The sequence below is a fragment of the Lethenteron reissneri genome, chromosome 65 (genome assembly GCF_015708825.2).
Source record: "Lethenteron reissneri isolate LAM-NWPU_2019-01 chromosome 65, ASM1570882v1, whole genome shotgun sequence".
Lineage (NCBI taxonomy): Eukaryota > Metazoa > Chordata > Hyperoartia > Petromyzontiformes > Petromyzontidae > Lethenteron > Lethenteron reissneri.
In genome coordinates, this window is record NC_083843.1 from 10,552,303 (window position 1) to 10,564,162 (window position 11,860).

At 51.3% G+C, this 11,860-nt stretch overlaps 1 protein-coding gene across 4 annotated transcripts in view; it reads left to right on the plus strand.

The window, feature by feature from the left end:
• Positions 1-10,147, plus strand: part of LOC133359583 (coxsackievirus and adenovirus receptor homolog) — a 51,638-nt gene extending 41,491 nt beyond the window's left edge. The window contains exons 6-9 of one of the 4 annotated variants that reach the window (XM_061578033.1): positions 673-814; positions 3,881-4,085; positions 6,630-7,006; positions 7,049-10,147. In XM_061578033.1, the coding sequence (XP_061434017.1) occupies positions 673-814; positions 3,881-4,085; positions 6,630-6,995 (713 nt within the window). In that variant the 3' untranslated portion in view covers positions 6,996-7,006; positions 7,049-10,147. Of the gene's footprint in view, positions 1-672; positions 815-3,880; positions 4,086-6,629 lie in introns of all 4 variants that reach the window. The other 3 variants (XM_061578034.1, XM_061578032.1, XM_061578031.1) reach the window with 3 other exon arrangements.
• The last annotated feature ends 1,713 nt before the right edge of the window (positions 10,148-11,860 follow it).

Below are 11,860 nucleotides of genomic sequence, written 5' to 3' on the forward strand. Positions count from 1 at the left end.
ACTGCCACAACCCCCACCTGCCCCCCCCCACCCCAACCAACTGCCACAACCCCCACCTGCTCCCCCCCCCCACCCCAACCAACTGCCACAACCCCCACCTGCTCCCCCACCCCAACCAACTGCCACAACCCCCACCTGCCCCCCCCCCACCCCAACCAACCGCCACAACTCCCACCTGCCCCCCCACCCCAACCAACCGCCACAACCCTCACCTGCCCCCCCCCCCATCCCAACCAACTGCCACAACTCCCACCTGCCCCCCCACCCCAACCAACTGCCACAACCCCCACCTGCCCCCCCCCTCACCTGGAGAGAGAGAGAGAGAGGGAGGGAGGCTCTGAAGCAAGAAGAGAGAATTCTAGATTTGAAGCTTTCGTGACTGCAAGGATTCATGCTCTTAGTTCTTTCGGTAAAGTCACGTAGGTAAAAAATGAAATTAAAATTAATAAAATACAAATTTATTGTTTTATTTTTATTAACTTTTATTTCATTTTTTTAATTAATAAAATAAAAATTAATTGCTTTATTTTTATTAATTTTTATTTCATTTTTTACCTACGTGACTTTACCGAAAGAACTAAGAGTAAGAAGAGAGAACTCCGTGTCTCTGACCCCCGGCCTTTGTGACCCCCCCCCCTCACCCACCCCCCCCCCCCCGGGTCCCCCCCACAGACAAGGAGACGAACGTGGGGTCCTTGGTGGCGGCCATCGTGTGCCCCATCCTCCTCATCGCGCTCGCCATCGCCGTGGTCGTGTGCTGCGTGAGGAGGAGGAACCTCAAGAGGAAAGAGAAGGAGCTGTCGCACGTCATACGGTCAGTCGGGCTGCTGCTGCTGCTTGTGGGAGATGGGGTGGTGGTGGTGGGGGGGGGGGCAGGGTGGTATCTTTGTTTGTCTGTGTGTGTGTGAGTCATCTCGGTCATCTCGGTCAGTCGACCCGTGGCACCTGCTGGGTCTGCCCCGTGACCTCCTGCCAGCGGGCGTTCGACACTTCGCGTGGCCTCAAGGTGCACATGGCCTGGCACAAGCGTCGTGGTGACGTCACTGCCACTTAGTGGCGAATGGCGGTTCTTGAGTCAATGTGTGGGGTTTGGCCAGGAGACGTCATAGACGCCTGTCCCCCCCGGGGCCTCCGGCACAAGCTTGTTAATTACATTTTTTGGTCGTAGTTTAGTGGTAAGTTAATTGAAGGTGGAGGGGTTACCAGCCCCTCGCACTCGTCCAGAGCCCCCATTTAGCTGCTGTGGTGGTCACAGACGCCATGAGAGGAAAGGCCAATTGGAATTGGCCCTCCCCCCCACAGCACTGTCCACGACAGCGTCTGCCTTCTGACCATCGACTTGTCATCTGTAAGATGTGCCTGCCATTCTTCCACTCCGGTGGTGGGTGTACACCCAGGACCCCATTCAAACCCTTAGTGGCATGGTCTCAGCTAGCTGATGAAAGTTGCAAGCGAAAATTTCATCATCGCTTGCGGCTGGGGTTGGCATCGTCCCCCACTCCTTCTGATGTTGAGGGGAAATGGGCGAGATTTAGGACTGTGGCTCATGCAGCTGCAATGGCTGCTTTGGGTACACGGTCCAGACCTCCCCATTGACCCCGGCTGACAGAGGAGGTGTTCAAACTGGCTGAGAAAAAGCGACAGGCCCACTCATCGGCTACAGCATCCCACGTCGGAGAATGAGGAGGCTTGCCGCAGCCTTGGCTCAGAGGTTTGGAGAGCTGTGAGGCGCTGCAAGGATGGGTGGTGGTCGCTGGTTGCTGAGGAGATGGAGTCTGCCTCAATGGCCCGCGATCACAAATCGCTCTTTAATTCCATAAAAAGTAACCTGCAGCGCCACACCTATTACCATCATTAGGGGAAAGAACGGTGATCCAATCTCCGACCCCCAGGAACAGGTTTGCAGATTTGCTGAGCATTTCTGTGAGGTCCTGGGGGAGAGGAAATCCCTCAGCCTGGAAAACAACATGGGACAAAGTGGGGATGACCCTGCCGAGGCTGCGGTGCCTCAAATATTGGAAGAAGTCACCTCCTGTGAGTGGCTGGCTGAGGTACCATCTGTTGAGGATGTACTGAAGGTGATCCAGAGTCTGAGACCAGGAAACAGCTTCGGTTTGGCCGCATAGAGGGGGCCTAACATGCACGACATGGGCTGGAGAAGTGATGGACTGATGCGGTACAGGAGGATGTGGAGCTGAGTGGACTTGCCGACGACCCGTACCAGCGGTGTCAAGATCGGCCTCTGTGGAGGAGGCTCGTGAAGGATGCTGCCACTGGGCAGTTGGAGGCAGTCGCCCTCCAACAACAACGGAGGGCGGAGGAGCGACGCTCACAACAACGAGCGGAGCGCCGGGTAGCTAAAATGAAACAAGTTGGCAGAGTAGGGGGATACGGCTGGTGGTGCATCTACCGGTCATCTCGGTGAGCCAACCCATGGCACCTGATGGGTCTGAGGCTTCGACACTTGACGTGGACTCAAAGTGCACCTAGCCTGGTACAGGCGCTGTGGTGACGTCACCCTCACCTAGTGGCGAATGACGGGTACTGGTATTGTTGAGTGGGGAGCGGTCGTGTAACAATCAGTGCGCTTCGCTTCGAATCGGGCGACCCCGAGTTCGATTCCCGCTCATGACCAACGCCACCGGTGACGATTATCTGAACTGGTCCTGGGCCTCCGCTGGGTCGACTCGGCCTCAACTGAGTTACTTGGTGCTGCTGCTGCTGCTCTGTGTGTGTGGTAGTAAACATCGCCCCGCTGGGGAGAGACAAAGGCGGCCGGGCGTGGTTGCTGGCCACTGCCACCGCCTCGTGTGCGACAGTGCGGTAGCCTTCATTAGGTGCTGCTACTCGCTAACGGCACTCCCCCCCCCCCCCACCGACAGTCTGTTCCAGGCGATTCGAGGGATCTTTGTCCTTGTCTGTGTGAGTGCCAGCGGTGGTGCTGCTGCTGCTCCAGCTACTGCTGCTGCTGCTGCTCCAGCTACTGCTGCTGCTGCTGCTCCAGCTGCTGCTGCTGCTGCTGCTGCTCCAGCTGCTGGTGCTGCTCCAGCTGCTGCTGCTGCTCCAGCTGCTGCTGCTGCTCCAGCTACTGCTGCTGCTGCTGCTCCAGCTGCTGCTGCTGCTGCTGCTGCTGCTGCTCCAGCTGCTGCTGCTGCTGCTGCTGCTCCAGCTGCTCCTGCTGCTCCTGCTGCTCCTGCTGCTGCTCGATACCAAACAGCACTTGCCCTTCCCCTTCCAGCCCCCGTGCCCGCACGCGTGGTGTGAGCTTCACGGGTAACCTTTGTCTGTATCTGTGTGCGTGTATGTATGTGTGTGTGTGCGTCTGTGTGTATGTGTGCGTCTGTGTGCGTCTGTGTGTATGTGTGCGTCTGTGTGTGTGCGTGTGTGTGTGCGTGCGTCTGTGTGTGCGTGCGTCTGTGTGTGCGTGCGTCTGTGTGTGTGTGCGTGCGTCTGTGTGTGTGTGTGCGTGTGTGTATGTGTGTGTGTATGTGTGTGCGTGTGTGTGTGTCTGTGTGTGTGTCTGTGTGTGTCTGTGTGTCTGTGTGTGTGTCTGTGTGTGTGCGTCTGTGTGCGTCTGTGTGTGTCTGTGTGCGTGTGTGTGTGTGTCTGTGTGTATGTGTGTGTCTGTGTGTGTGTGTGTCTGTGTGTGTCTGTGTGTGTGTGCGTGTGTATGTGTGTGTGTGTCTGTGTGTATGTGTGTGTGTGTCTGCGTGTGTGTATGTGTGTCTGTGTGTGTGTGTCTGTGCGTCTGTGTGTGTGTGTGTCTGTGTGTGTGTGTCTGTGTGTGTGTGTCTGTGTGTGTGTCTGTGTGTGTGTGTGTGTATGTGCGTGTGTGTGTGTGTCTGTGTGTGTGTGTGCTCCACGCTCCCCCATCGTCTAGGATGGACGAGTCTCCTCCGCCCCCGTCGTCGCGCTCCCAGTCGCGCTCCTCGCGACCCCTGACCTCCCAGGCCGGCTCCTCGCGACCCCTGACCTCCCACGCCGGCTCCTCGCGACCCCTGTCCTCCCAGGGGGGAGTGGCGTCACGTGCCGGGGGCGGCCCGCCCAGTTTGTTCGGGGGCGGGAAAACTCCATCGCAGCTCCAGGTGAGGCTGCGGGTTCGAGTTGAGGGGGTGGAGGGGGGGGGGGTGGAGGGGGGGGGTAGCGAGGGGGGGGTGGCGATGCGATGCATCCACCCCCCCTCACCCCCCCCCTCCACCCCCCCTCCACCCGCCCCCTCCACCTACAGGGTCTGTCCCGTGACCTCCTCCTCCTGCACCTAGCCTGGCACAGCAGTCAACCCCATGGCACCTGCTGTGTCTGTCCCGTGACCTCCTTCTGCACCGAGCCTGGCACAGCAGTCAACTCATGGCACCAGCAGGGTCTGACCCATATAGATACATCGAGACCCATAGACTCAAACTATTTTGTATTACACCAGGTAAGGCCGCACTGAGCTGTGTAGCTCTTATTCCGAAGCGACCAGGCGACCAGAATGATGGCAGCTCAACCAAGTCAGGGTCCTTATCATCCATCACGTGGGCAATTACAGCAGCAGCCAAATAGTGTGAACGCGTGATGCTGATTATTCTAAATGCGGAGGGGAAAAACCCGAAAGGACCCGGAGAAAAATCCAAGCAGTGACCAACCACTCCAAATATACAGCAGCAGCAGCAGATGTTGTCAGTGTCCAGGTTAGAACTGGCGACCTCCTGCATATCAGGCGAGGTAGTTAACATCTCATCACAGGCAGATAGAGAGAGAGACGCAGACTCCAAATATACAGCAGCAACAGATGTTGGCAGGGTCCAGGATAGAACTGGCGACCTCCTGCATATCAGGCGAGGTAGTTAACATCTCATCACAGGGAGATAGAGAGAGAGACGCAGACTCCAAATATGCAGCAGCAGCAGCGGACATTGTCAGGGTCCAGGATAGAACTGCCGACCTCCTGCATATCAGGCGAGGTAGTTAACATCTCATCACAGGGAGATAGAGAGAGAGATGCAGACTCCAAATATACAGCAGCAGCAGCAGACGTTGTCAGGGTCCAGGATCGAACTGCCGACCTCCTGCATATTAGGCGAGGTAGTTAACATCTCATCACAGGGAGAGAGAGACGCAGACTCCAAATATACAGCAGCAGCAGCAGATGTTGTCAGGGTCCGGGATCGAACTCGCGACCTCCAGCATATCAGACGAGGTAGTTAACATCTCATCACAGGGAGAGAGAGACGCAGACTCCAAATATACAGCAACAGCAGCAGATGTTGTCAGGGTCCAGGATAGAACTGGCGACCTCCTGCATATCAGGCGAGGTAGTTAACATCTCATCACAGGGAGATAGAGAGAGAGACGCAGACTCCAAATATACAGCAGCAGCAGCAGATGTTGTCAGGGTCCAGGATAGAACTGGCGACCTCCTGCATATCAGCGAGGTAGTTAACATCTCATCACAGGGAGATAGAGAGAGAGACGCAGACTCCAAATATGCAGCAGCAGCAGCAGGCATTGTCAGGGTCCAGGATAGAACTGGCGACCTCCTGCATATCAGGCGAGGTAGTTAACATCTCATCACAGAGAGATAGAGACGCAGACTCAAAATATAAACACAGAAGAAGAGGGGAGAGAATTAGAAAAGGCTGAAAAAGTGTGGAGGTTTCTTTTATACTCTTAGGTTTTTTCGGTAAAGTCACGTAGGTAAAACATAATAAAATCAAATAATAATAAATGAAAATAATTGATACAGTAAATTTAGCTGTGACGGTCCCACCTGAAGACTTGTGTTGCCTCCGAAACGTCGTGATTTAATTGATTTATTGTAATTTATTATTATTTTATTTTATTATTATTTTACCTACGTAACTTTACCGAAAAAACCTAAGAGTATGAATCCTTGCAGTCACGAAAGCTTCAAATCTAGAATGAGGTTTCTTTTGTTGTTCTTCCTGGTTCTTTCGGTAAAGTCACGTAGAAGGGAAATATTAAAATAATAAAAATAAAACATAATAAAATACAATTCTCACGACGTTTCGGCCACATCGCAAGCAGCCGTCCTCAGGTGAAGAACAGGGCTATCGGAAAGACAGCGTCTGAATGAGCACCACCAAGCTTGGCAGCGTATATTTAAGCTGGGTTAGGGGAGGAAGGGCACCTTGACAAAGGAATTTGCATATCAACAGAGAAATTTAGAATATTTATGGAAAATGCAGATATGGGATTAGTCACTATTTGTGGAATGCGTAGGAAGTGGGGTTTCAAAGTCATATGCCCGTGCATTATGTAGGATTAGCAGCAACAAAGGGAGGAGGTAGGGTTAGCAGTAATAAAGGGAAATAATTTTAATAGTAAGGAGCTGCAGCAGTATTTTATTATGTTTTATTTTTATTATTTTATTATGTTTTATTTTATTATGTTTTATTATGTAATTTTTTTTATTATATTTTATTTTTTATTATTTTATTATTTCCCTTCTACGTGACGACTTTACCGAAAGAACCAAGAAGATGAATCCCTGCAGTCACGAAAGCAGCTTTTAAATCGAAATTCTTTCGTTGTTGTCGAGACTTTTGCAGGAGCTCTGAACCACACCACGTGTCCTCTCTCTCACCCTCCTCCTCCTACCCCCGCCCCCCCCCCCCCAAATCCAGCCCACCTTTGTCTCCCCGCCGCCCCAGTACGACACGGTGCCGCAACCTTCCTCCTCCTCCGCCTCCTCCATGGTCTCCTCGCTGCGTGCGGCCCCCCTGGACTCCGCGCTCCACGTCGGGGCGGGGACCACCCCGGCCGGCGGTGTTCCGGTCTACGCCACCGTCACCCACCAGCCCCAGCGTGGCGGCGGTGGTGGTGGCGCCCCCCCTCCCGGCTCGCAGCGTCCGTTCGTCCGCCTGGACGAGGAGGTGGAGCCCGATGACGAAGAGGAGGTGGACGAGGAGGACATGGCGATGATCATCGCCGACGGGATGGATCCCCTAGACCACCACCACCCGCCCAAGCAGAGGGGTTACCTCGTTTAGAGCACTCTCACCTCGTCTTAGACAACTCTCACCTCGTCTTAGACAACTCTCACCTCGTCTTAGACAACTCCCTCACCTCGTCTCTCTCACCTCGTCTTAGACAACTCCCTCACCTCGTCTTAGACAACTCCAACCTCGTCTTAGACAACTCTCTCACCTCGTCTCTCTCACCTCATCTTAGACAACTCCCCTGCCTCGTCTTAGACAACTTCCTCGTCTTAGACAACTCCAACCTCGTCTTAGACAACCCCCTCACTTCGTCTTAGACAACTCCCTCACCTCGTCTCTCTCACCTCGTCTCTCTCACCTCGTTTAGACCACCCACGCCTCGTCTAGACGACAACTCACACAACACCCACCACCTCGTCAAGACCACCCTCACACCTCGTAATTCACCCCCCCCTCCCCACCTCGTCTAGAACATCGTCGCCCACACCACGCTCGTCTACCCCCCCCCCCTCCTCGTCCAATCAGGATGGGTGGTAGAAAAGACGTCTTGGGGGTGGGTGGAGCCAATTTTACAAATGGTGGAGGGTGGGGTGGTTCCTAATGGCCGTGTCAGAATGCTGGGTTCCTTACTGCTTTAGAAACTTAGGTTCAAACCAGAGGTCGCAACCGGGTACCCAATACCCGTACCCTACCCGATACCCGGCTACCCGTACCCGGCCGGGTACGGGTACGGGTACCCATTTGCGACCCTGGTGCGGCCGGGTACGGGTAGGCCGTGAATCACTGGTGAGTCACCGTTTGTCACTCATTTCCCAATGTCTTGTCTCTTCTCACAATTCAAGTTCCTAGAATCAACCCACCCGCGCCTGCAACATGGCTTCATCCCAGAGGTCGCAATCGGGTACTCGTACCCTACCCGTACCCGGGCCGGTCACGGGTAGCCGGGTATCGGGTAGGGTACGGGTACCCGTTTGCGACCCTGGTGCGGCAGGGTACGGGTACGGGTAAGGAATCAAAACCCGTTTGCAACCTCTGGTTCAAACCCCCTGGGTCCGAGTCGTCTCTCTGCCTCTGTCCGAGGCTCCTATTGGATGCGTAATGGCCGTGTCGGGAGAGAGAGGGTGCTGTGGTTCCCTTCTGCTTGAGAAACTTCGGTTGATCTTCTTGGTTCTTTCGGTAAAGTCACGTAGAATGGAAATAATAAAATAATAAAAATAAAACATAATAAAATAATTCTCACGACATTCAGACGCTGTCTTCTTGACAGACCTGCTCTCCACCTGAGGACAGCTGCTTGCGTTGTCGCCAAAACGTCGTGAGAATTATTTTATTATGTTTTATTTGTATTATTTTATTATTTCCATTCTACGTGACTTTACCGAAAGAACCAAGAAGATGAATCCCTGCAGTCACGAAAGCTTTAAATCGAAACTTAGGTTGAAATCCTGGCGGGTCCTAGTCTCTCTGCCTCCGTCTGAGGCTCCTATTGGATTCGTAATGGCCGTGTCGGGAGAGGGCGTTGGGATTCCAGGGGTGAGTTGTGGGGTCGTTGTTGTTGTCGTCGTCGTTGTTGTTAAAGGGGAACAAATAATGAAGGGATTGGGTTTTAACAGCGAGGCTGTCGTGGGTTTAACTCTCCGTCAACACGCGACAAGCGGCAAACCAACTGGGCCACGCTTTTTGTCTTGCGTGACACAAACACCGCCCCTTCTACGCGATTGGCTGTGTCGGGTGGTGGTGGCGGCGGTTCTAACGACGACACAACATTTACATATTTACACGATCTAACAACAACAACATACACAACTCTTTATTAGGGATGATTGCAAAAGGAATGTTTTTTTTTAAGCTTTAATAGCAAATATATATATAAGGGTGTTTCGAAAAATGCTTAACACTTCTGAGAATTTGCAACAAATTCCCACAATAGTTGTTGTGCCTCCTCCTGGCTCTGGAGATCACCTGGAGAAGATTGTGGGGAAGGCTCTTTGACGATTGGAAGCTATTTAGGCTACATCTGTCATCACGTTACACGGTGTCTTATTATCCGTCCTTTTTCCATTAAAAACGATAGTCCCATGTTAGCGTTAACATTTTTTTGAAGCGCACCCCCCCCCCCCCACCTTCCTTGTATTTAGTTAGTTACAATTGAGAGGCGCCAATGCTTCGCTTGTGAAACCATTCTTCGCCACCGGCTTTTCGGCGTTCACGAGTGTATCCCGCGAAGGGTTCCGTTCATTAGTCCATGCTGGCGTGTGGCGTGCTGTTTTTGTCAAATGTTTTAGTTGTACAATTGGTACCGAGCGCGGCCCCGATTTCTAGGAGCAGCAACAGCAGCAACAACAGCAGCAGCAGAACACGGACCAATACCAATACAACCGCCGTTCGGTGACGGGGTCGTCATTCACGGCGCCCGTGCCAGGCCAGGTGCACTTTGAGACCACGTGAAGTGGTCGCTTTAGACGGGAAAAGGTCTTGGGGCAGACCCCGCCGGTGCCATTGGGTCAGCTGACCGAGATGACCGGTAGATGCACCACCACCAGCTGTACACTCCCCCCCCGCCCGCACCACGCACCCCTACTTTGCCCTACTTTCTGCATTTTATCCGCCCGGCACTCCGCTCGTTGTTGTGAGCGTCGCTCCTCTGCCCTCCGTTGTTGTTGCTGGAGGGCGACTGCCTCCACACACGCACACGCGCGTGAATTTGGTTTTGTGATTATTAAGTTGAAAGGTTGGGTACAAAATACCGCTTAGTTGTATGGGTTGGAGAGGATTGCGTTTAAATGTGGGAAGGAAATAATTGGGGCTTTAAATAAGTTTGCTAAATAATTGCTGTGCGAGCATGTTGACATCGGTTCGAGTTATCTGTTGCGAATGATTGAAATATCTGGCAAATTTTGTATTATCGCTTAAATATATGAGGTAACTAATCAATCGATGCACCTGGTATTTAAGAGTTGATTAGTTGCTTGTGAACGCCCGGTCGATAAAATCAGCGCGTGTGTAAAATATTCGGCTCGCAATATATGTTAAAATAATTTGTGAATATTTAATAATGATTATTGTAGGCGTGCTATTATTCATGATCAATTATCGAGGATTTGTCCAAGTGGTGTTAAGAAAAAAAAAATGTATCCGGTTTTAATGTGCCAGGCTTGTCTTGTGTTTTCAATATTTTGCTAAATAAATCTTCAGTTCCTGTATTGGGTTTGTAAGCGTTGCCGCACCTCACCGTGCACTCCTCACTCACTCACTCATCCACTTTTGGTTCAATCTCTCTCTCTGGAGGGCGAGTTTGTTATTCCGGTTGTTGTTGAATTTGTTTAAGAGTGGAAAATTCTAGGGGATGGAATAGCTGTCAACTCCTTATTGGTCACCCCGTGCCCCTTTATCTCAGCGTTCATCCTATACACTGCACTATACACTGCACAACTATACACTACACTACACACTACACCACTATACACTACTATATACACTACACTATATACACTACACTATACACTACTATACACTATACACTACTATACACTACACTATACACTGCACTATACACTGCACAACTATACACTACACTATACACTACACTACTATACACTACACTATACACTACACTATACACTACACACTATACACTACACACTATACACTACACTAAACACTACACTAAACACTACACTATACACTGCACAACTATACACCACTATACACTACACCATACACTGCACAACTATACACTACACTATACACTACACTATACACTGCACTATACACTACACTATACACTGCACTATACACTACACTATACACTACACTATACACTGCACTATACACTGCACAACTATACACTACACTATACACTACACTACACGCTACACTACTATACACTACACTATACACTGCACAACTATACACTATACTACTATACACTACACGCTTCACTACACTACTATACACGACTATACACTACATTACACTACACTGCACTACATATTACACACACAACACGTAAATGACAATCCGACTCGCGACAAAGTTAAAGTTGATTATTATTTATTTTAAAACAAAAAACACATTCGCTCACCCTACAAAGAGCGTGGGCAGAATGTTGGCGCGACTTTTGTATCGTTCGCCAATCGACCGGTGGAATCGCTTCGGTTTTCTCAATAGATCAATTAATTATGTCTGTGAATTCAGACGCCAACACAGCGGGTGAGATAGGTAACGCTGCAGACGCGCTGCGAGGCAGCGGGGAAGCCTTCCCAGTTAGTGTGTGAGTCAAGGTTGTGTGTTGTAGTAGTGTGTGTGTGTCTACGTGTGTGTGTCAGTATCTGTGTGAGTGAGTGAGTCAAGGTTGTGTGTTGTAGTAGTAGTGTGTGTGTGTCTCTACGTGTGTGTATGTCAGTATCTGTGTGTGTGTGAGTGAGTCAAGGCTGTGTTGTTGTAGTGTGTGTGTGTCTGTGTGTGTCTCTACGTGTGTGTGTCAGTATATGTGTGTGTGAGTGTCAAAGCCGTGTGTTGTATAAGTGTCTGTGTTTGTGTGTGTCTCTATGTGTGTCTATGTCTAGGTGTGTGAGGGTGTCTCTGTGTGTGTCTATGTCTAGGTGTGTGTGTGTGATCGTGTCTGTGTGTGTCTCTGCAGAGGTGTAGGGAATTCCAAAAAGACCTACATCTCTGCTTTATTGACCTGGTCAAGGCCTATGATACCATCAGTAGGACTGGGCTCTGGGTTGTTCTTCGTGCTTTCGGAGTCCCTGACCCTCTGCTCACGATCATTAAGGACCTTCATGATGGTGAGCGGGCCCGGGTAAAACTACGTGGCCGGGAGTCGGAGCCTTTCCCTGTACACCTTGGGGTGCGACAGGGATGTCCTCTGGCTCCCACATTATTTAACATCTATTTTGACCGCGTAGTTC